This window comes from Cryptotermes secundus, unplaced genomic scaffold (genome assembly GCF_002891405.2).
Source record: "Cryptotermes secundus unplaced genomic scaffold, Csec_1.0 scaffold870, whole genome shotgun sequence".
In the NCBI taxonomy this organism is placed as follows: domain Eukaryota; kingdom Metazoa; phylum Arthropoda; class Insecta; order Blattodea; family Kalotermitidae; genus Cryptotermes; species Cryptotermes secundus.
The window spans coordinates 654,602-678,378 of NW_019743163.1; the positions used below are offsets into that span (position 1 = coordinate 654,602).

The 23,777-nt window shown below is 45.2% G+C and overlaps 1 protein-coding gene across 1 annotated transcript; it reads right to left on the bottom strand.

Moving 5' to 3' along the window:
- Window positions 1–1,260: 1,260 nt before the first annotated feature.
- On the bottom strand, window positions 1,261–23,509 carry LOC111873978 (innexin inx1). The gene is made up of 2 exons (XM_023869100.2): window positions 22,399–23,509; window positions 1,261–3,374 (listed from the first exon to the last, which is right to left on the bottom strand). Exons 1-2 carry the CDS (start codon window positions 22,912–22,914, stop codon window positions 2,802–2,804), a joined length of 1,089 nt encoding a protein of 362 aa, XP_023724868.1. The 5' UTR covers window positions 22,915–23,509; the 3' UTR covers window positions 1,261–2,801.
- Window positions 23,510–23,777: the final 268 nt, after the last annotated feature.

A 23,777-nucleotide genomic window follows, 5' to 3' on the forward strand; every position in this document is an offset into this window, starting at 1 on the left:
CCTTGAAGGAGCATGTACTCCCGGTTCGGAACGGTTGTGCTACATGATTTACTTTTCTATAAACTTGATTGGACGCCTGGGAGGAAAAAAGGAACAAGTTTACCCTGGATATTATTGTGGGTTGTAAGTATGTCTTTATAAGTCATACGTGATTACAGTGTTTAGACCCCTTTCCGTGTTCCTCAGATTAATGGGCGTAAGGGCACGAACATATCGGTGGTTCAGGTATCCAAAAAAAAGTCGCTGCTCTGGGGCGATATCTTTCCATGGAATTATTTACTTTCAATAAGATCGCTCTGGTAGCATCAGTTATCACAGGGGTAATCAATTTTCTGCCATGGAATCAGAAGTAGACGAACTTACGATTCGTGAGAGGTATGCTGTTGGAAGCCAGCAACGAGCAACGGACACAAAGTCTGAAGGCTCCCAGAGCCCTCAGACACTAAAATTCGGTTATGAGTCCTGCGGGACTCGGAACCAAGAATCACTGTGCTGGCGAGGCCCAGCAGCAGTTTAACAGACCGACTGACTCCCCCCGTAGTTCAGTCTATGTAGCGTGGAACGCTAATATGATTATAGTTTTAGGTACTATCTCGGCATTTGTCAGGAGGAACTGAGGAAAACAACAGAAAACCTTAGTGAAGATAACCGATCTCCGAGCCATGGGCCAAATGCTCTGTAGTTCGTTGTTTCTGTGATATTTGTATCGGTTGCTGTTGCTACAGGCTACAGAATAGAAGCACAATCCAGATGATAAATTCATCGAAGCGGTTAGCAATGTAACAGTGCAAGGCTTCATGTTTTTTTTTTATTTTAATGTTTTCGATGTTTGTCTTACACTCTCGCAGATGGTTTATGCCATGCTTGTTCGTATCTCCAATCTTGGGTCGGTGCTGGTGTCCAGAGATAGGCTCTAGCTCTATCGATTGGGCCCAACTGAGCAGGCTTTTGCCTGAAGACATAAGACAGAATCCAGTCTCCGAAACGTTGTTTCAAACAAAAAACAGGATGGTGGATAATGTCCAAAAACACAATAATCTTAATGCGACTGAGTTCATTTATGCTGGCGAAATTATATTATTTAAATAGTTCTAATAACAAGAATTACAAACTGAAACTAAGCATTTTTATTTGCTAATATGCATACAGAGAAATTATGGGATGGTCTAACTGTCCATTACAGTGTTACCCCCACTCATTCATTTCAGAATACATGGAATTGGAAAGGGAGACATAAGGTTGAATAAAAGACACGTTAACTAAAGTCTCATTAAAATTGTATTCAAAATACTGTGCAGTTCCAATGTAAAGATATTCATAATATTACATTTCAGTTGGAATGTAATCCACGAGGAAGACAACGATTCAAAATTGAAGGAAAATGGCGAGTCTTATTCGTTTCTTAGATTATCACATGAATAACAAATTGCTTACAATATATATATATATATACATATATATATAAACTGCAAGCTTATTGGCGCAAAAGGTAAATTTTAACTTCATCATGCATTTGTGTTTAATATAAATTACATATAAAAATGTTCATTACATATACAGTAGAAACAGAATTTCTTTCTCATTTTGAACACACAGTATGGAAGCTCCTCAATGTTCTTAAGTTAAGAGGTGTCATCATTAATACTCTCTCTGGAAGAAATTCAGTTATGTAATGATAAATAGAAAATGCAATAGTTTTTTGCCTCTCAAACAAGTCATTTTTTTAATTATATTGACTATATGTAATATAGGCAGTGTCTGATGGTGGTGGTGTTAATCTACAATGAAAAATATTAAATATGGCGAAGCATGATGACAGCTCTCAACATGTACCTACCTGAAAACGAGAGAAAGGGAATTTCTCTCTTTGCTGGTCTTTTTAAAATTATTTTTCTTATTCTACTTTGGATGACATGCCCTACAATAATAATATTACATTTACAGACAATTTAAGGAACACAGCAACTGTTTCGCCACACACACATCACCCCAGTCTCATACAGCATATTGTAACTGAACGTAAAGATACACGTTTCTCTCCAGCATGATTACACCAACAGGAAGTCCTGGTGCACACTGGTGACATACGTATGACTGGTCATAACAAACAATTCTATATTTCTCAAGTCAATGAAAAATGATTCAATAAAAGATACACTGCAAGATAGACTGTCTTACGGAATGTGATGCCATGTAGTCTGTTAGCCTGTTTTCGATGTTTCAGAGGAACCTGGTAATTCCTCCAACTTCAGTGCAGAAGCGTGCCCTGAAAATGTGAGAAGGCACCAGAGTCCTCCGAAACGTTGGCAACTTTCTGCCAGAATATGCACCATCACATCCTGAAACATTCATCTTCATTTCAGTGCCATAAGCAGCTCAGAATCCAGAATTATTTTAAATTTCATATAAAGAATTAATCATAAACACTTCCTGTACCCCCAACATATATATTTACAGGAATTTATAATCTCATATTCAAATAACTGATTATTTTATATTTTTGTCTTCTCTTGTTTCCATTTTGTAATTATCTGTACCACTAAATATAATGTAAAACAGTAAGTATAAAAACATGGTACCCCAAACTTTGTATATCACATATAATCAAGTGGTTATATTTCTCGTAAAACTGAGATTCTCTTTCAATGCAAACATGAATAGTATTAAATGAGAAAGGTGAGCAATTGATTACAGCACAGCAACCCCACAAAAGGCACTGCACTAACGATTCTGGGGATCAAAAATTAATACCAATGTTGGGCAACAACACTTGTTCAGTTCCAGTCACTATCGCTTGAACTTCAGGGTGTATTGCTGGCAGCTGTCTCAATTTTCTTGGCCAACTCTGCAACCACTTCCCTGTATATGATTGGATCCATGTTCCGGCCGAGCATATACAAGATCCACCAATCGCCTACATCCGTCTTACGCGATATTGCAGCAGCTACTTCTCGAGGAACCATTCTGTTGCGTGCATGAAGCAAGTACGGTCTCACAGTTGGTACAGCTATTATGACGACTCGGTACACCACCAGCAGTGACAGCATGGTTGCCAGGATGATGAACCAGAACCACAAGAAAATGTACGTCTTCTCGTTAACAATGTTCAGAGGAAGGACACAGAGCGAATCATGCTTCTGGATGGAACCAGAAGCCCCATACTTGTGGAATGTGCACTTGGTAACACGTGGGAACACATACACCATGGGGTCAACACGCTCCTCCTGCGCTTGCTCTGAGAAGGACATGACACGCAGCCCGTAACTGAAGAACTCGCCATCAAAGAAGTGGTCCATGAAGTAGAGCTGCGCAATGATGTTGATCAGACACAGCGCCTCGCATATCCAGTAGCGGATGGCATACATGTTGTGTCTCTGCAAAACAGACAGACATCACATTAGTTCATATCTGAGCCAAAGAGCTTTCTGCTGCAAAAACAAATAATGTTTGTGCACTTCATCCTGAAGAACAAGAGACAGTTCAGAGAGAAATGTTGGCTGCTGGATGAACAGACGGGTACAATAATTTGTGACTCTGGAATTCCCGGGAACTTCCTGACAACTTATCATGTCGGCTTATCTGATATGTCTCTGTTATGGAGCCCTGTTCTCCTTGCTGGGAGAGGGAGGAGCTAAGATTGCCAAAGCATGAAGCTGACTGCTCACTGCCAATTAATGTCTAAGTTCAGAACAAAATGGGTAAAAATGTTGACTTTACCACAGTGCTTAAGGGGATTAAATGCTGCTACTTAAAAACAAAAGAGGCACTTGTGTTAAAGATATGAAGTACATGCATCAAGTCTTAACTGGAAATTCTGGGTAGAAAACTGCCCAATACTGAAACCTGTTCTAGATGAAGGAATACAGGAATTGTAAACAGATACATCCGGTTTGAGCATCATAGCTTACTTTACATAAGCTACACTCTTGGCACTATGAAATTTTAAATATCTTTTGTCCCACCCACACAAATACTTTCTCTCACATGCATACCAATCTGCCATTGTTTTGATTCTAAAATATAGGTCAGATATAGTATGTACCATGTTGGTACCCCACAAAATGCTGACAATGTTAAGCCTTAAAACTTTAGTAAAAACTGTACAGCAGTTGGTAAATCTGCAATGCTTGAAGAGGTTATGCATTAGGTGCCACACAAATTTTCCACGCAGTTCCAAGGCAATGCAATACCAAGCTTAACCGTCTGCATCTTGCTTCAGGGTTTAATTCACTCCTGCACGGTCATTAATTAATGGGCAGGAAGTAGCATTATTAAGCAAACCATTGCAGGTGTCTGACATCATGTCAACATGATACTGCTTTCTTGACCTTACATCCACTTGCTTCTCTCTTCATAACAAGGTCCTCCTGATACGAAGGCCATATACCCAAACCAACACTTTTCAAAACATCACCACCTGGCTTTGAGCACAAAAACAGAGATGTGGTGATTTATACTGTTTCAGTAATCTCACCTCACAGCTCATTGGCTAATAACTTTCAGTACGGCTCTCTGTGCAAACAAGTGTACAGTGAATACAGTGGGCAGGAAACAAAAAAAAAGTGGCAACAATGAAATGTCCCCTCAGATTTGAATGAAACTCATATACGCTGTGTGCAGTTTCTACATTTTATGTATATACGGTGCAGTCCATCTGAATCACCGGCTATACAGGGAGAAAATATTTTTCATCATAAATGTTAAAACCTAACATTTCTACATTCATATTTCCTGCTCTGAAAGTGCTGGACGCTATAATTTAATCTGTCACGACTCTCGAATGTCCACCAAATTTTCTGGATCTGAGTCCATCAGATTTAATCTGTCATGATTCTCGAATGACCACCAACTTTTCTGGATCTGAGTCCATCAGATTACTACGTCTGGAACTCACTGACCAACAGTTGGTGTGCAAAAGCAATATGGGGTGGGTAAGCAGGAGGCTATGGGCCAGCAGGTCCCATTTCACAGCAATGCAACCTAATTTACAATTCCTACAAAAGTTTCTATTTCATAGTCTCTATGCTTGTATGTGCAATGTGAAACATATGAACTGAGCATTCGGATCTCGGTGCCGTCCTAGCACAAAGCTTCTGTTTCTGAAATGAGACACGTTCAAGAAGCCATGGACAAAGAAAACCCTGGCTGCAGAAGGAGATCGGAAGCACAGACATGTACAACATCTGCTCAATTATGTGCTGTAATAACTTGGAAACAATTACCGACCAAATGGATCTGGCGCCACAAGAAGACTATGATTGCAGGGCATCCAGTACTGGAAGATGGGAATATGTACAATTCTTAAAAACTTCAAAATGCTTCTTACTGTATATCGAGGTGCAATATTTCTGAATCGCTGAAGTGGAGTCAGGTTCTGTGAATGTATACAACGGTGTAGCTATAATTAAAAATGCATTTATGGCTTTAGGTGTACAGTGTATTATAGAGGATCTTCAGCCGTTTGAAACATGAAACTAATCTAACTAACATTTAAAAATTAAATTCATAACGTACAGAAACACCCTGTATCTGCATTATAAAGACAGGTAGATAGTACACACAGTATTAATTCGGTTACAAGACGGGCATTTTACACATCCCCCCCCCCTCCGCTGAAAATTTGAGGTGGGTCTTGAATTCTAGGAATGTGAAACCTTCTAATGTTTATCCTAAAACCCACATTCAAAAACTGGATTCGTCTGAAATTTGAAGTAATAAGGTATTAACTGGCGACAGGTGTAATTTTAAAATTTAAAACCACAAGTTTATCTGTAAAAGCAAGCCGCCAAAGCCCAACCTTACAATTTGCCTCCAACAAGCGCACAAACTTGGGCTTCTGGTTTAGTTTAAAAGAAATGTGTAAGTAAAAGCCCTGTTATGCTAGAATTTGAAACGCGGGCTTTATCACTTGAAGGTCTACCAGCAAAATTTCTTTGACCCCTCTACTGGAGCCCACACCCTAACTGTTCCACGAATGAGGGGTTCTTCAAAGTGCAGTAATAAAAAGACACCGCGACAGAGTACGTTATCTTCTTGTTGAAGCCGGACCCATGTAAGTGCAGGTCTCCGCAAAATGAACTGCAGGACCGTTTCTGCCTTACAGTCTCCTCATTCTTATGGACCCATGTAAGTGCAGGTCTCCGCAAAATGAACTGCAGGTCCGTTTCTTCCTCACAGTCTCCCCATTCTTATGGACCCATGTAAGTGCAGGTCTCCGCAAAATGAACTGCAGGACCGTTTCTTCCTTACGGTCTCCTCATTCTTAAGGACCCATGTAAGCGCAGGTCTCCGCAAAATGAACTGCAGATCCGTTTTTCCTTACAGTCTCCTCATTCTTATGGGCCCATGTAAGTGCAGGTCTCCGCAAAATGAACTGCAGGTCCGTTTCTTCCTTACAGTCTCCTCATTCTTATGGACCCGTGCAAGTGCAGGTCTCCGCAAAATGAACTGCAGGTCCGTTTCTTCCTTACAGTCTCCTCATTCTTATGGACCCGTGCAAGTGCAGGTCTCCGCAAAATGAACTGCAGGTCCGTTTCTTCCTTACAGTCTCCTCATTCTTATGGACCCGTGCAAGTGCAGGTCTCCGCAAAATGAACTGCAGGTCCGTTTCTTCCTTACAGTCTCCTCATTCTTATGGACCCGTGCAAGTGCAGGTCTCCGCAAAATGAACTGCAGGTCCGTTTCTTCCTTACAGTCTCCTCATTCTTATGGACCCGTGCAAGTGCAGGTCTCCGCAAAATGAACTGCAGGTCCGTTTCTTCCTTACAGTCTCCTCATTCTTATGGACCCGTGCAAGTGCAGGTCTCCGCAAAATGAACTGCAGGTCCGTTTCTTCCTTACAGTCTCCTCATTCTTATGGACCCGTGCAAGTGCAGGTCTCCGCAAAATGAACTGCAGGTCCGTTTCTTCCTTACAGTCTCCTCATTCTTATGGACCCGTGCAAGTGCAGGTCTCCGCAAAATGAACTGCAGGTCCGTTTCTTCCTTACAGTCTCCTCATTCTTATGGACCCGTGCAAGTGCAGGTCTCCGCAAAATGAACTGCAGGTCCGTTTCTTCCTTACAGTCTCCTCATTCTTATGGACCCGTGCAAGTGCAGGTCTCCGCAAAATGAACTGCAGGTCCGTTTCTTCCTTACAGTCTCCTCATTCTTATGGACCCGTGCAAGTGCAGGTCTCCGCAAAATGAACTGCAGGTCCGTTTCTTCCTTACAGTCTCCTCATTCTTATGGACCCGTGCAAGTGCAGGTCTCCGCAAAATGAACTGCAGGTCCGTTTCTTCCTTACAGTCTCCTCATTCTTATGGACCCGTGCAAGTGCAGGTCTCCGCAAAATGAACTGCAGGTCCGTTTCTTCCTTACAGTCTCCTCATTCTTATGGACCCGTGCAAGTGCAGGTCTCCGCAAAATGAACTGCAGGTCCGTTTCTTCCTTACAGTCTCCTCATTCTTATGGACCCGTGCAAGTGCAGGTCTCCGCAAAATGAACTGCAGGTCCGTTTCTTCCTTACAGTCTCCTCATTCTTATGGACCCGTGCAAGTGCAGGTCTCCGCAAAATGAACTGCAGGACCGTTTCTTCCTTACAGTCTCCTCATTCTTATGGACCCGTGCAAGTGCAGGTCTCCGCAAAATGAACTGCAGGTCCGTTTCTTCCTCACAGTCTCCCCATTCTTATGGACCCATGTAAGTGCAGGTCTCCGCAAAATGAACTGCAGGACCGTTTCTTCCTTACAGTCTCCTCATTCTTATGGACCCATGTAAGTGCAGGTCTCCGCAAAATGAACTGCAGGACCGTTTCTTCCTTACAGTCTCCTCATTCTTATGGACCCATGTAAGTGCAGGTCTCCGCAAAATGAACTGCAGGACCGTTTCTTCCTTACAGTCTCCTCATTCTTATGGACCCATGTAAGTGCAGGTCTCCGCAAAATGAACTGCAGGACCGTTTCTTCCTTACAGTCTCCTCATTCTTATGGATCCATGTAAGTGCAGGTCTCCGCAAAATGAACTGCAGGTCCGTTTCTTCCTCACAGTCTCCCCATTCTTATTCCTGGCACTCGCTGCTGCACAAGTACTCGTAAGATTGAGGGCGTTAACGTTACGGACATGATGGTAACATGGGAGTCACCTGGTAACACCTAAAGCTCCCTGTTTGGGGAGAATATAACTGTTTATTCTGAGGATCATATGAAACACGTAAATACGTGTACATTCTGCGGTTGTACTGCTGAAATGTTTTTAACATTAAAGCAAGTGGTATACAGAATAACCACTGTGCTTTAAAAGTTTAACATGAAGTTAACAGCGGAGTTCGACGACCGAGGGACCGGAGTTCGAGTCCCAGTAGGGTTTAGAATTTTCCCTTCTCCACGTCGTGCAGACCGGCTCTGGAGTCCACCCTGCCTCCTATCCAATGTGTACTCCGGGGGTAAAGCGGCCGGGCCTTGAAGCTGACCACTCACATCCAACCAGTGCCGATGTCAAGAAAACGCTGATGTACACATCCACTCCTCCATACGCCTTCATGGCGTAGTGCTTAATTATTTAAGCACCTGAACAACTTCACCTCTTACATGAGTTACAGTGATTCCAATGACGGGGGACATTGCTCGGAACGTACTGAAGGGAAGTGATTAAGTTACGACAATACAAACTCTGTTGTGAGAATCAAAACGTGGAATTTGCCAAGTCACAAAGTGCAACACAAATAGTGGAGACGAGGCTCGATACGCAGAGCGGACTCACAAGCACAAGGCAGGAAATGACAGCACAAAAGAATATGACGGTAGATTTAGCAGGAGTGGAAAGTTTTCGTATCCAAGGGATGCTTTTTGAATATAAATCAAGATAAACAAGAGCCCATTCTGACAATTCTGTAGTCACACTTTATTAGATTGCCAAGTATGCAGAAAGAACAGTTCTCCATAATGAGAACATGTGGAATACATAGAGCCATGAAGAACACAGCTTCTCGGCTGAAACTACGTGTATTTCGATGGCAACCCGACGTTTCAGAGAAACGTACCATTTTCATCTTCAGGGTCGGAGACGAGGAAAAGCGATAAAAAACACATTAAACAGTCGGCAAGTTGGCTGGCTTGCTAACCGCGAAAATGGAAGGGATACACTCTTCCGAAACTTGAGTGGGCTTTACCGATCTGTATGGAGTTACGTCACAAAATACCGTACTCCTCACAGTCACTGCTGTGAGAACCTCTCAGCCATATTTTCAAAGTTTACAATATGAAGCAATCCCCATAGCCGCACATTAGTGTTGGTGATTATGATGGCGCCAACCACTTCAAGACTCGGTCCTGAAATTGCCAAACACACTTACGGTTTGCAGTAGCCTAATGGTGTGTGATGATACCGCGGCCACGATAATGAGGCACAAGCGTCCCGAAGGTCAGACTTGCACTTGCTAGTCAGTAATTAAACAGAAATTGGATCCGACGCCTGAAACATGCGTCTGGTTTCGAGCTAATGGACTGGGCGTAAGAATCGCCATTCTTAGAACCTCTTCACCTCTTTCAGGGAGAAACGCAATGGTAAAACCGCACGATCCGTACATGCAAGCGTATATTGGGGACTGCAGGAGGAAAGACTTGCAAACCCTGAAAACATACATACATACATACATAGTGGCATCACTGGAGGCCGCGCCATAGCTCAAGCGGTTAGTCGCTGGCATCCCACCTCGGCGGCCCGGGTTCGATCCCGGGGTCTGGTCAAGTGGGATTTGTGGTGGACAAAGTGGCGCTGGGGCAGGTTTTCTCCGAGTACTTCGGTTTCCCCTGCCAATCTTCATTCCACCAATTACTCCACAATCACCCTCACCAATCATCTGGGGCTGGTACAATAGGCCAGAAGTGGCCGCAGTACAAGGGACTTAGTCCCACCCCACTAGCAATAAAAAAAATTGGTATCACACACTGAATGCCATAATCTAAAGCAGAAATTTTAGGTTTAGTAAACATCTGTCTCTCGCTGTGATATCGGTTACGACACCAAAGTCTGGAGACGTTGGTTCCATCTGAAGACAGCAACTTGGTGACGCGACTACACGACCGAAACCAACTTCAAAATCGTGAAAACGTTATCACATTCTGTATGATCTGAGGTTATCACCGCGGTGGTTATGAAGAGCTCTATCTTCTGGGATATAACGCCGTCTAGTCCGATGAAAGTCAACTGACGCTTCGGAGGAACGTGTCGCCTCCATAAGATCGAAGATAGAGGTGGCATTCTCTCTCCGAAACGTCGGTATACACGGCGTTCTCTTTATATCATATTACATTCTCAGTTCACAAAATCTCCTCCCCAGAAGTGAGTAAGGATTTAAACACGGACATACTTTCACGCACGACTTCCTGATCATCCACTTGCATGCAGTAACCTGAACACACACACAGCTCTGACAGCCACACTGAACATCATGTCAGTTTGCTCGAGCCGAACGGCATGACGAGGGGCATTGCCAAAACCGATCAGCCTATCGGGTTGAATTCAAACGGGTGCTTCGTGTCGTCTGCTTTTCGTGACCTCTTTTTATTCTTTGCAACAAAGTGGGAGGTTACTGACAAACTCTTCAAAAGAAGACAAGAAAATAATAAGTATAACAAGTTGAAAAGAAAGAAAACTAATCCCTCCGATTTCTCCTATGTAATACATAAGAATAAAGTCCGTACCTTACGGGAAGCACATTACGTCTTCGCTACAAAACCCAACCGGTTAATGTTGTTTACGGAAACAGTCGCTGTTTAATGTGAGAACCCTACGAAACACACAGATACACTCTGTGGGCAGAATGCAGTATATATAAGAATTCAGTCCGTACCTCAGAGGAAACATTACGGCTCCGTTACAGAGCCCAACCGGTTACTGCTGTTTGGGGAAACAGTCCCTGTTTACTGTGAGAACCACACGGAACACACAGATACACTCTGTGGGCAGAATGCAGTATATATAAGAATTCAGTCCGTACCTCACAGGAAACATTACGTCTCCACTACAGAGCCCAACCGGTTACTGCTGTTTGGGGAAACAGTCGCTGTTTACTGTGAGAACCACACAGATACACTCTGTGGGCAGAATACAGAGTTTAAATGTGTTAAAGCGGGCTGTAAATATAGTAACCACTGGGTTTTAAGGGATTAAGCATCATACCACGAAGAATAGGCAAGGGAGAGTGGAAGTTTACCTCCAGGTATTCTTAACCCCAACATTAGTTTTAGTAGAGTTCTCGACGTCATGATTCGGCCATCTTAAGGCGCGTCCACATTACGCGTGCTCGTGGGGAGACCCGTCTGGCTTTTACTTGTGCTCGTAAACCTTCGTCCACACTACTTCAGTTATTCGGCGCGTGAGGATCCGTATATTTACTCGTAGTGTGTATAGGCTGTAGTGGTATTGTATTGTAATTTATTGTCTATAGTTTTCAAATAAAAAAATTTAAAATTTGCTTGTCTCGTGACTTGTCATATCGTCCACATTACTCGCGAGCATAGCGAATCAGACGAGCACGAGTAATGTGGACGCACCCTTATACCTGGCGAAGGAGCTCGTGGCACTCGTTTTATACAGGCTGGGTGGACCGGTCGCTGAGATTCACTGCCTCTAGGTAAAAATGTATGGATGTATACCTCCACTTCCCCATATGTATTAACGGCTTGGTGCTTAAAGTAATTAATCAGATGAAAGCTGGATTTAAATTTTGTTAAATTATATTAAACGTGTCCCTGTGTTTAATTACATGAAGAACCAAACCATTAGCACCTATCCGGGAGTGGAGATACACCTCCACGCACTCTCATGCTGGGTACTATTTGAAAGTGAGTGGTCAGCTTCAAGCGTCTTCTGCTTTGCCTCCAGGAAAAGAATCCAGATTGCCAACAGAGTGGACGGAATTCGTGAAACCGTATATATGGATATATATCTGTTCGCCAGAACAGGAACAATACGATGCTATTTGGGAGATCGCAACTTCCGTTAAGACGGGTAACACGTTCATGCTCGTAATGTGTGCTCCCCGGCATATAGGCAATCTCAATACAGGTGCCGTTGCCGGAAGGCAGGCAGTAGGTGACTGACATTGCCTCAGTTTAGCGACTACAGTTCAAACACTGAAGTGAATTATTATGTCCTCCCTCTGTGGTATGCGGCAGAGTTCACTGGAGGTCACTTGACTGGTCTGTCTCCTTCCCTTGTCTTCGTGCGTAGGTCAAGAACACGGAAATTAGAAGAACGAGTCATGACGAGGAAACAGAAATGGTAAATAGAGCGAATGCGACGTCCTAACCTATTTGTATTTCAACATATAAATGCGTGTCTCAAACTGCCTAACGTCGCCGTACAATGCTTCGCATTCTCAAAATTCATTCTCTGCTCAAAGGCCGGCTGTGTCCGATGTTTCCGTGATTTTCATCCAGCTCCCACAGGCAAATAAGTATCATACGGGGTAGCGTAGTCGGTATGGCGACTGCCTACGGGTGGGACGACCGAGGGGGTCGGATTTCGAGTCCCGGTAGGGTCAGAATTTTCTCTTCTCCACATCGTCCAGACCGGCAGCCTCCTAGCCAATGGGTACCGGGGGTTCTTTCCCTGGGGGTAAAGCGGCCAGGCCGTGAAGCTTACCACTCACTTCCAGCTAGGGCCGAGGTAAAGAAACTGTGGAGCTATACATCCACTCCCCCACACGCCTTCATGGTGTAGTGCTTAATGAATTAGGCAGAGACAACTTTACCTTCAGACTGTCTCTTAACCCTGCGGTTCGTCTTTGCATGGAAACACAGTAAGTCGCAGAGAGCAGAAACTCGCGATAGTAATTTTTATTTCATCAGTAAAACTTAAAAAAAGGGTCGTGTTGGGTGACTTAGGCGTGGACAGGAGGCAAATCTCGAGCTGGGTTCTGAAAATACGGCCAGGGTGTGAAGCCGTAGCTGCCACTCGTGCGCCTTAACAGCCCCAACAGGCTCCAGGGGTCTGTCTGCTCTTGGCAAGCGAGGCGAGGAATTCTGTGACTAGCTGAACTACTACTCGTTTCTTCACAAGGACTGCGTTGCATTGAGGTAGCTACGGGAATCTTCTCTAAATTGACGCTATTATGTTGGCAGAACTTTTCTATCATTCTTACGTTAGCCACACGTTCAGGGCCGCGCCATAACTCAAGCGGTTAGTCGCTGGCTTCCCACCGTGGCAGCCCGGGTTCGATCCCGGCTCTGGTCAAGTGGGATTTGTGGTGGACAAAGTGGCGCTGGGGCGGGTTTTCTCCAAGTACTTCGGTTTCCCCTGCCAATCTTCATTCCACCAATTGCTCCACAATCACCCTCACCTATCATCTGGGGCTGGTACAATAGGCCAGAAGTGGCCGCAGTACAAGGAACTTAGTCCCACCCACCTAGCAGTAAAAAAAATAAGAGCCATACGTTAGTGGCCAGACAAAAGGAGGTCTCCAAATGTAAATGTGCGTGCGTGAAGACAAACGAAGGGACGCAAAGTTAGTTTTAAGAACATGCCAATCTGATACGTTTGTTATTGTTCTTGTGCTGACAGATAAGTTCAGAGACGGCCCCCAAAACAACACATAAAAACATGTTTCTTACTGCCGACAGATTAAATATTTGTTTTAAAAGGGTAAAGGTATCGCTGTAACAGACCGTGGAGGCCCATAAGGTTGAGACGTCGAGGCTCCCACATTTTCTAGACAACCGGCTCACAGATGGTGGTGAGGATATGAGCAATTATGCACCGACTGCCAACTCTTTACCGCCGGGAAGATTCCTGGTACTCATTTCTGTTAGAGGCTAAGTCGACCCCAGGGTCATAGTGTGGCCGGAAGGGTTACTTCAATTGAAAAACCCAATGACCTCATCGGGTATCATACCCTCGACCTTCCGGATTGCAAACTATTTATTAAATATTATTACTAAATTTATTATTGCTTCAAAAGACGGTGAAGGAATTTTTAGATCCGAGGTTATGACCTTAAGTAATCTTAAAACTTTGTTTTTTTAGATGGGGGGTGTACGTATTTTATGTCGCTTGGAGTATCTGGACTATGTATGCCGTCGAATAATGGGATACATGAAGTGGAAAGGATTGGGAAGGAAGTGGTCGTGGCCTGAAGCACTATTCCGGCATGTGCCTGGAGAGAGAGAAAAACCACGAGAAGCGTGAGTCAGGATTGCCGCGATTCGAACCCAGCACCTCCCGAATATCTTAGAGAATTACCACCAAACGAGCGTGTTCGTCTGAAGTTCTATCGTGTCACAATAGCCGGTCCACAACTTCCCTGCTAGGCCTACTGTCAGACAGCAATTCGGGCTGAAGCGTAAGGCGAGAGCCCTTGTCCTAAATAGGGAATCTGATTTTTTGGAGATCAAATCGTATTTTGGTCGTGTAAATTGTTTCTGGTCTTCGTGATGCCTAAATAAGCCCTGTTTGGCCATAGCAATTTTCTTTTGGCCGATGGCAGATTCTGAAACGGCCAGCCTAGCATTTGCAGTCGCTCGCAACCTGTGGTGAGAGCCTGTTCCAACGAACTTTCCTTTCCCACAAAACCCTTTCACCCTCTCGATGCATTTTTCTTCTCGGACGCGAGATTTCCCCATTGGTTTCCCCATGCAACGCGACCAGTTTGATCTATTGTGCGTCCCCCTATAATCTTCTACCAGCCTCTATACCCTACCGGTATTGGTGCTTACCATTAGTCCCTACTCAACCAGCGAGGTCGGCCTCTACTGGCTCAGAGGTATCTCAATGCTTCCCCCATCTACCAAAGGCGTTAGAGACTACTGTTGGGCGGGAAATGTCCTTAATTTAGCTCAGTGGCCTCCTTTGGAGACACGAGGGTCTTTTACGTGCCGTAAGGCTACGACACGGGACCCACGGCTTAAAGTCCCTCCCGGAGGACTTGTTCCCTGAATTTTTCCGCCCTTAAAAATTCCACGACCTCCGCCGGGTTTGAACCCGCGTACCTTGAGTCATGAGGTAGGAACGTTACCCCTAGACTACGGAGGCCGCTCACATGAGCTGTTAGTTTCTGTGCTTTCTCATAACAGACCTTAGAATGACTTAAAATTCCTTGTAAGAGCTTCGGATGTTTTCGTGATTTTCCTTAGTTTCTGAGGGCGAACACCGGACCTTCTCTGTGGTCTAGTGGTCAGAGTTCCTGGCTACAGATCCAGAGGTCCCGGGTACTATTCCCGGCTCTACCAGATTTTCTGAGAAGTAATGGGTCTGGGACGCGGTTCACACAGCCTCGTGAGAATAACTGAGGAGCTATTTCAAAGCAATAGCGACTCCGGTCTAGAAACCCGAAATTAACGGCCGTGGGGGATCCGTTGCGCTGACCACGCGACACTCTCTATCCGCTAAGTTGGCATTAACTTCGCCGACAAGCGGCGGTCGCTCGGTCGGTATAGTTCGTTTGCGGATTCAAGCCACGAAATTTGATTTCTTTGTTTCGAACACTAGGGGGCAGCACCCTCACTGAAGTCATCACCGCCTCTTTTAAAATTCCTGCCGTTTCGTCATTCATGGTCTTCAAATTTCACTCGACGTAGATTTAACATGAGAACAAACAGTCCCGTCAGGAGAGCGGATCCCATGTTTGTACTGGATTACAAGCTATTTGGTCGCCGTACACGGGTTTTGTTGCGAGCAAATATTGATAGTTTGCCTGCAATGTTGTCTCAACGCGGAAATGTCGCCTCCGTGTTTTGTTCCACGCGTGACATCAGCTACCTTGTTGGTCAGAAGTGTCTTTCCGAGACATCGGTAGCTATTCCATCTACAGGGCGTGAAAACTGCCGCGTGCGCTCCATCTGTGTTGGAACTATCTTAACAAAATTTAGTAATGCCTGTTCCCACCCTAAGAAAGTTTAAAATTACTGCTTGAATTGTTACAACTACTACTACTGCTACAATAATAAAAATAATAATAATTTTCTCACCTAGGCAACGGATACTTCAGGATCTTCTCTCGGAAATATAAGCAACTGGAACAAGCTGACTTCCATCTAACATACAACACAGTCTCTCCATACTAACTAGAAGGTTCGAGTGTGAGTTGTAACAGAAACACAATAGAATTCGATTCTTAATTTATTTATGTGCTTAAATCATGGACGAACGATAGCAAAGAAGTCACACACATCGCAAAGACAAATATAATTTAGAGGCCGATAGTAACAACAATAATACTAATGTTTATACGTAAAGGTGAAGTTGCCCTTCTGCTTAACTAATCAAGCACTATGCCATGAAGGCGTATGAGGGAGTGGATGTATAAATCCACGTTTTCTTGGCCTCACCACTAGCCGCAGGTGAGTTGTCAGCTTCACGCCCCGGCCGCTTTACCCACGGGGAAAGAGCCCCCGATACCCATTGGATAGGAGGTTGTGTGGACCCCAGGGCTGGTCTGGACGCTGTGGAGAAGAGAAAATTCTTGATCCTACCGGGATTCGAAATCCGTACAGTCGGTCGTGCAGCCCGCAGCCACTTTAGGCGTAGGCCTATACAATATTGAGCCAAACCTCGACGCAGTCTATGGTCCGAAGAGAGAGGTTTGTGATGGCACTTGTGAAATTTGAATTCGTTACCTGCACACACTGAGGTTTTCACGTCAGCGTTTGTTCGGATGATCGCAACCTGACTCGTGATACCTTATGGTCCTGGAGGCGGATAGCGACGTTTCAGAGGGCCATGCTGCCTCAATCTTCAGGACTGAAGCGAACTTTGAAAGATGAAGGCAACATATTCCTGTATCCGCTCATTTCTTCTCTCTGTAAGAAGCTAAAATCCAGTGTCTCACTTTACCCACCTCAAGCCAGTCTTGGATATTTCCCTGCGTGGTTTCAGTCTCTCCAGCTGAGCTCAACACAGCCTGAAAGTCCTCTTGCTCTAATCCCGCGTCTTTTTAAAGCATGCACTCAACTATCAACAGAATTTTTCGATCCGGATTAGCGAGGGTTGACTAATGCTACTTTCGTACAGCCCGAGCTGTTTCCTTGCAGCCACACTACTGATCTGTGGTTCGCTACAAGGCGCTCCTGGAAAAGGAGTAAGACAGCCCGAGCTGTTTCCTTGCAGCCACACTACTGATCTGTGGTTCGCTACAAGGCGCTCGTGGAAGAGGAGTAAGACGTAGTGCAGTCCTGTCTCTCCTTATGAAGCTCCACCTTAATGGGGTGGTAACTTCCATTACCAGGACACGTAATGTGGGAAGTGTGGCTCATAAATCCCCGGCTACTGTAATAAAACATATGTGAGGTACACACGACCATTAACGTGCTGAATGACGTGGTGATGAAGCGACATTACACGCGGCCGAACTACGTATTAACCCTTCAAAGCCCAGTGGTTACTATGTGTACCACCCGCTTTAACAATCTAAAGGGGGTGGGCCTTCTTGGCCCCTGCACCGCGACCACAGTGATCTGTTGTGCCTAAGGTTAGCGATAAACTTATCTGTTACCTTTATTCAGGTGGTCGGGCAAGAACAATCCACGCAGTAGGCGGTTTGGAAAGCCCTGCTCTAGGTCAGCCCATTCGATCTGAAGGTTTCGGTGACACATGTAAATTCTTGCCCCTCAAGTGTGCGAAATTAGACTTCACGAGACTGTTTCGGCGCGACTATGACACACACACAGTGGCACTATTTTTGTGCAGAGACGAAGCGAATAACGAGTCGAGACATGTACACATTTATCTAAGAGAATGGCTGTAGATTTCGCTGAAGATACGGCCCAGCGGCGTGCTCTTGGGATCACGGTAAAGGATCGGATCTTTGGGTTCTGTAAAAGCTGACGAATTTCTTGACAAGCTGATGAACTGTCAGCTTCTCATGAACTCATCTTCGTAGAGGGAGGTAAGAATACGATGGTAATATTTAAGCCAAAGAAAAGTGTGTACGCTAGTAGAGTATAGAGACTTCAGTTAACTCTGTCCAGAGGTCTCTCTCATCATGACACAGCATAAACAGAGGTAGAACTGCTGACTTAGTTCCACGTCCATTTAAATTTGGAATTCTTCCTGTGCCTACAAGTGGCACCTCAGTAAATTAGTTCAAAACTTCCCCCCCCCCTACCAGAAGCCCTAGCGACTGCGTTTAAGATTCATAGTTTCAGACTGATTCTGAACTGGAACAGGCCACACGGACTAACCCGCCATAGGAAGAAGAAAAAGAACCCGGAATTACTTGGTGTTTGGACTTCGCCATTGTCCGGTATTCTAAAAACACTAGAGAACGCAACGTTTCGGAAATTGGATCTGTCTCCGTCTTCAGGTGAAGGGGGAGATATCCACTTTGTTGGGTCCCTTAGGCCCCCCATACACACAGTTTGGCCTTCCGATCGACCTTAGAGACAAAACTGTGACAGTTTACCCCCTCCCTTTCCTCCCCATACACGCGCAGATAAAGCGGCAGGCTTCATGCCACAATCACGGTCTTCCAGCCTATAATGTTGAGTCACACACGTCACGTGCTACGGTCCTGCAGGCAGAACTGACAGACTGACGGGTTTCCCACAGGCCAACAGTCCAAACGATTGGCCGGCCGGCCGCACCACACACATCAGTTTTGCCTTTCAGTCTTCAACTGTGCAGGCCGAACTGGAGGCCAAACTGTGTGTATGGGGGGCCTTAGCAACAGCTAACCTCTAGCGACTGTGGTCTCTCCCCCTTATCTGAGGAAGGAAACAGATCCAGCTTCCGAAGCGTTGTGTTCTCCAGTGTTTCTAGAATACCGGACGATGGACGAAGTCCAAAAAAACAAACAGTTCCGACAGTTATACGCCATCGTCAGAACCCTTTATGATCCACATGAAGAAAAGTTACCCTCTAAGAAACCAACAACCAGCCCATATGTAACAGTTGGTTACTAACCAACATCTTTGACAGTAATAAGAGTCGCCTTGACAGAATGCAGGCACATATCTCATTTTTCTCCTGATCTCGTCATCAGCGTAACTTCCATTTGTTGCCGTTATTGCACCCGTTCCATGGCTCACGTGGTCAGGCGTGTTATTTCCGACAAATATACAAAGGCTGGGCTCAGGATTCTGACGAAAACGGAGTTTCTAGCCTCTTGCATCAAGATTCCTATCTCTTACGTCATTCACGACCACGTCGCATTATGATAAATCCCCCCTTCCCGCTCTCATGTGTTCCCTTGACCTTATACGAGAGACACATAACTACACGGTCGCTTCCTATTGGTTAGCATCCCGTTCCTCTGTTCAGCCAATCACGGCTAAAACACACTGCCTATTCGAGGGTTACATGAGCTGCTAACTCCTCGTCCCCACAAATTAACCCTGAATATGGCAGCTGCAAGGCTTGCAGAAACGGCAGACCTTCAAAATTCTAGAAAGAGAGTCACGCAGAATGGAGAAGTTTTTGTTCTGAACCTCCCAAAACCTAGAAGTACGTCTCTAGTGTCGGTGTTAACAAACTGTTCCTTGCAGTTCCTATGTTAAATCTTCGCGGGAGTGGAGTAAAGCTCTGCGCATGCTCAGTCTCGGAACATTTGCCTGAAACACCTCTGGGGTACGTCACGCCACGTGGGAAAGACAGTTCCTTGTGGTCAAAAAGATGTCCGGTGTGGCGACTTCTGTTCGCATCCTATGATGAAAACAGAATTCAGTGACGATGGAAGGATATATATATCATCATATCATGATGACGCTCCCACACTTGTCCTGCACGCAGATCAGACTAGGCGAGCAGTCAGCTTCTAGCTCCAACCGCCTCACTCCCTGGGACAGAACTCTACTAGTACAGCGACTTGGCTACAGGCTGGATGACCGCAGAATCGGGGCTTTATTCCAACCAGGGAGAAGAGATTTGTCTCCAAAGTCTCCAGCCTGTTATTCAACAGGTGCAAGCGGATATATCCTGGGGGTAAAGCGGCCGGAACGTGAAGCTGACCACTCACATCCATCTAGGACCAACGTCAATAATGCGTGAAGGTCTTCAAACAGATTACTTTGCTTCGTTCCACTGTGTTCTTTTTTTTTATTAGATGAAGTAAAAGCCGATGTATGTTGAAACTGTCAATTGTCTGTTTCCTTTTGTTAAGATTTTTGCCCGCTTTATTTTCTTACTCTGACGTAACGGCTAATTTTGTACGAACATAATACGCTGAAAATTATTTTTAAAAAAGGCAACACGAAATGTCTCCCTACACAGAAAATTCCATTTCTTTCTCCACGCGGACGCACTCCGCCTCCTCATTCGTTTCGTAACCTCCAGTGCTGTTCAAAACAGGATTACAGAAATTAATCGATCTATATTTTAAACTGCGACTAACTTCACGGAGCTGGGTCCTTCACATAAACAGTAAAGTTGTCCCTCTGCTTAACAAATTAAGCACTACGCCTTTAAGGCGTATGGGGGAGCTGGTGTATAGATCAACATTTTCTTGACCTCGGCACTAGCTGAAGGCGAGTGGTCAGCTTCACGCCCCTGCCAATTTACCCCCGGGGAAAGGGCTGAGGCTGGGTGGGCCCCAAAGCCGGTCTGGACGATATGGAGAAGAGAAAATTCTGACCCTACTGAGACTCGAACTCCGACACCTTCGTCCAGCTCGGAGCCAGTCGTTATAACGTAACGCTATCCCGGCTCACAGAGGCCCTTCACGTAGACAAGAATATGGTCGCCTTTAACGGAACCCGAAGGTTCATTAACGTGTTCTTAACTGTATACCGACATTGGTGCCTCTCATGAGCCAGATGAATTCAGTTCACGGCCTAATTCTTAAAAATCAATCTGAATATTTGCTTCCCATCTTTACGTAAAATATTTGTTTTGCTTCGAATTTCAGTAAAAATTCACGAACATGAAGAACCCAGCCTTGTCGAACCGGCCAAACGAACTGCTGTCACCCACAGACATTTCTGACGGGGAGATACGAACCTCCGACTCCGTTTCCTGTTCAAGACGCGGCCCTGAAATGTTTTATTGGTGACGTGACACACGCAAGCACGGCTGGGATAAGGCAATGCATAACTCGCACGCAGCATAATGTGAAACTGTCTTGCTAATTGTGTATTGTGGAGTTGCGTGTCCCTTGGGATCGCAAACAGACCCTGTTCTACTGTTCGAAATATACGTGAATTACTCCACACACTATTTCAGCGCTTAAAAATCGGTACTCTCACACGCTAGCACAAGGTACCGTTCACACTTGTTTCCACACAATTTGCATACACACTGCTCTCCTGTAACGTGGTGATTTTGCACACTGCATATCCTGTGGTGGAAGCCATGGGCAGCAGATCGCGTCGTCAGATGTCTAAAGGTTAAATCTTTATGTTAAATTAGGGCACGAAGCTTAGGAGACGGCCACAGACGCGACATAATATTAAAATAGATCTTAGAAATACGGGTCATAATGGTGTGGGCTGGATTTGTCGGCCACGGGATGAGAAACGGTGTGAGAGCACTTTTGGGCACAACAGTGGCTCTTTAGATTTCATAAAATGCTTGGAATTTCTTCAACTACCTGAACAACAATTAAGTTCTCATGAAGAACTCTTATATAGCATACAGTAGATCGTAAAGAAATAAGATCCAAACATAAGTTTCTTGCGCAGCCGTACATAAATTATTTTCTATTGCTTTAAGCCTGTGAATGACAGCTTTTCAAAGGAGGGGTGGGCGGAGTGGGTGATGGAAAACTACTACCCAACTGTCTACGTCATCAAAACTATGGTATAGATAAAACGGTAAAACTATCTCTGTAATAGGCCGTGGAGGGGCACAGGGTTGTGAAACGTCGAGCCTCCCACATCTTCTAAACAGACTTACAGATGGCGGCGATGTTGCCAACCTTACGAGCCGGCCGCCCTTTACCCTCAGGAAGATTCCTGGTACTTATTTCTGTTAGAGGCTGAGTCGACTCCAGGGCCATAGTGCGGCTAGGAGGATTAGGTCAATTGAAGAAGGCAATGACCTCATCGGGATTAGAACCCGCGACCTTCCGACTTGCAGCATAGTGCCTCAACCACTACAGCTTGAAGAACTGCACATATACGTTCCACTTAATATGAAACACTTCGCAAGTCAATTGTGTCACATTAAAGCCACTGGAGGTCACTCAACCGAGAATGAGGTCATTAAGGCAGCTGCGAACATTGGCGCTGGAGATATTATGTACAAAGATCAACTACAGAAGGTTAATCACAATGGGGCAAATGTATGCAAGTTTGTAGAAGCACTAAAATTGGTTTCGGTGTGGTTTACTCCTTTTGGATGTTCTGGTAAGCTTACTGGACATAGGCGATGGGTTCGGCAACTGTGACTACGGATCACATGAGACTAGTTCATACTCTACTGTGAACATGGAGGGAAGCGGGGATAAGGAAGTTAGCGTAACAGTATCATTTCCGGTTCCGGTTCTTACCCGTACGTGACGCAGAAGGTAATCTAGGAGAACCTTCTTCTTGTTGCATTTGTCCTCCTCGCGACATATCCCGATGTTCAGTCCCATGACGATGGATCTCATGAGCCCGCCCTCCAGCGTGTCCCAAATATACTTCGGCAAATAACACAGAAGTGCTTGGAAGAACAACACAAAACACACCCACTGGTAGTACGTGTAATATTTTTTGTGATCTTCCTCACCATAATCATTGTCAATGCCTGGATGTGCAACCTGACTGCCTACTTCCCTGAGGTAGGCGTCGGGCATCGTGAAAGTGGACGTGATCCAACAGTACGTATTGATCGCATGGGTAGGAAGCCCTTTGCCGACAATGCACTGTATGGGGTTGCCGACATACTGCGTGGCAGTTATGATAAGAGAACACGTGAGCAGTAACACTGTGGTGAACAAGTTGTGAAGCCTGAACACTGCGTTGTCTGTCACTATGTCCTGCCATTTGAGGTAGTCCTTGAGGCCTCCTAACAGTTTATACATATTGGGGCTTACGTAGCACTTACACTCCTGGACACATAAACACAGGCCTCACCTACAACCACACGCTTCACTTCTTCAGTTCGCGCAGCGCTACTAAACACAAAACACCACAAAATGTGCTTTCCAAGTATGGCGGTTCTTGCGGTAGGGAGGGGGCTATAACGTACACCCTCCTCAACCCCAAAAAACTGCTTTATTCTGTTCGTCCGAGCAGACAGTCTACCACGTTCTGCTAGTAGCACAGCAACGAGCCCCACTCATCTTGGTTGCTTTCCTTCGCCTATTTCACAGTTTCCTTGCCTGAGGCAGCATTTGCCTGTTTTAAATCCCTCTTCTTGTTTCCCTCACTCCTCCTTTTACCTGCTTCTCCCTCTTCTTCCTCCACGATGTTCGTCAGTACCCTGAACCTCGGCGCGCCGATGGTTTTTGCCCTTGTTATTTGGCCCGAAGCAAGACAAGACACAAGTACTGGAATTGTACTACCAGCTAGTAATCTGAGTCCTGCACTGCACAGAATTGACTTCCCCTCGCCACACAAACCAGCACCTCCGCCTTCAACTGCTTTTCCCTCCAACTCGTATTGTTGCGCCCCTCTGCTGCTGGCACGACAGGCTGCCATCCCTCCACTGCTGGAGCGTGTAGTATCCCCACCATTACATTTGCCTTCCCCACGTCTCATTCCCTCTCACTCACTCACACTACTCTCCACCAAGGGTCTCTAGGAAATGGCGAGACCATCACAGGGCCCTTCGTTCCTCTATCTCGTACAGATCATGGGGCTAGGAAATGCATCTGAGCACTCCCCCACGATAAACCGTAACGTCCTAGTTATCTTATATAGAATCATTTTAATTCGTTGAAGT

What these genes read in the sequence shown, in the direction of transcription:
- LOC111873978 (XM_023869100.2), bottom strand. Translation starts at nt 22,914, where the DNA reads ATGTATAAACTGTTAGGAGGCCTCAAGGACTACCTCAAATGGCAGGAC. An exon ending in ACCTTCTGCGTCACGTACGG is followed by an intron (nt 3,375 to 22,398) that starts GTAAGAACCGGA and finishes TCTGTTTTGCAG; the next exon opens with AGACACAACATGTATGCCAT.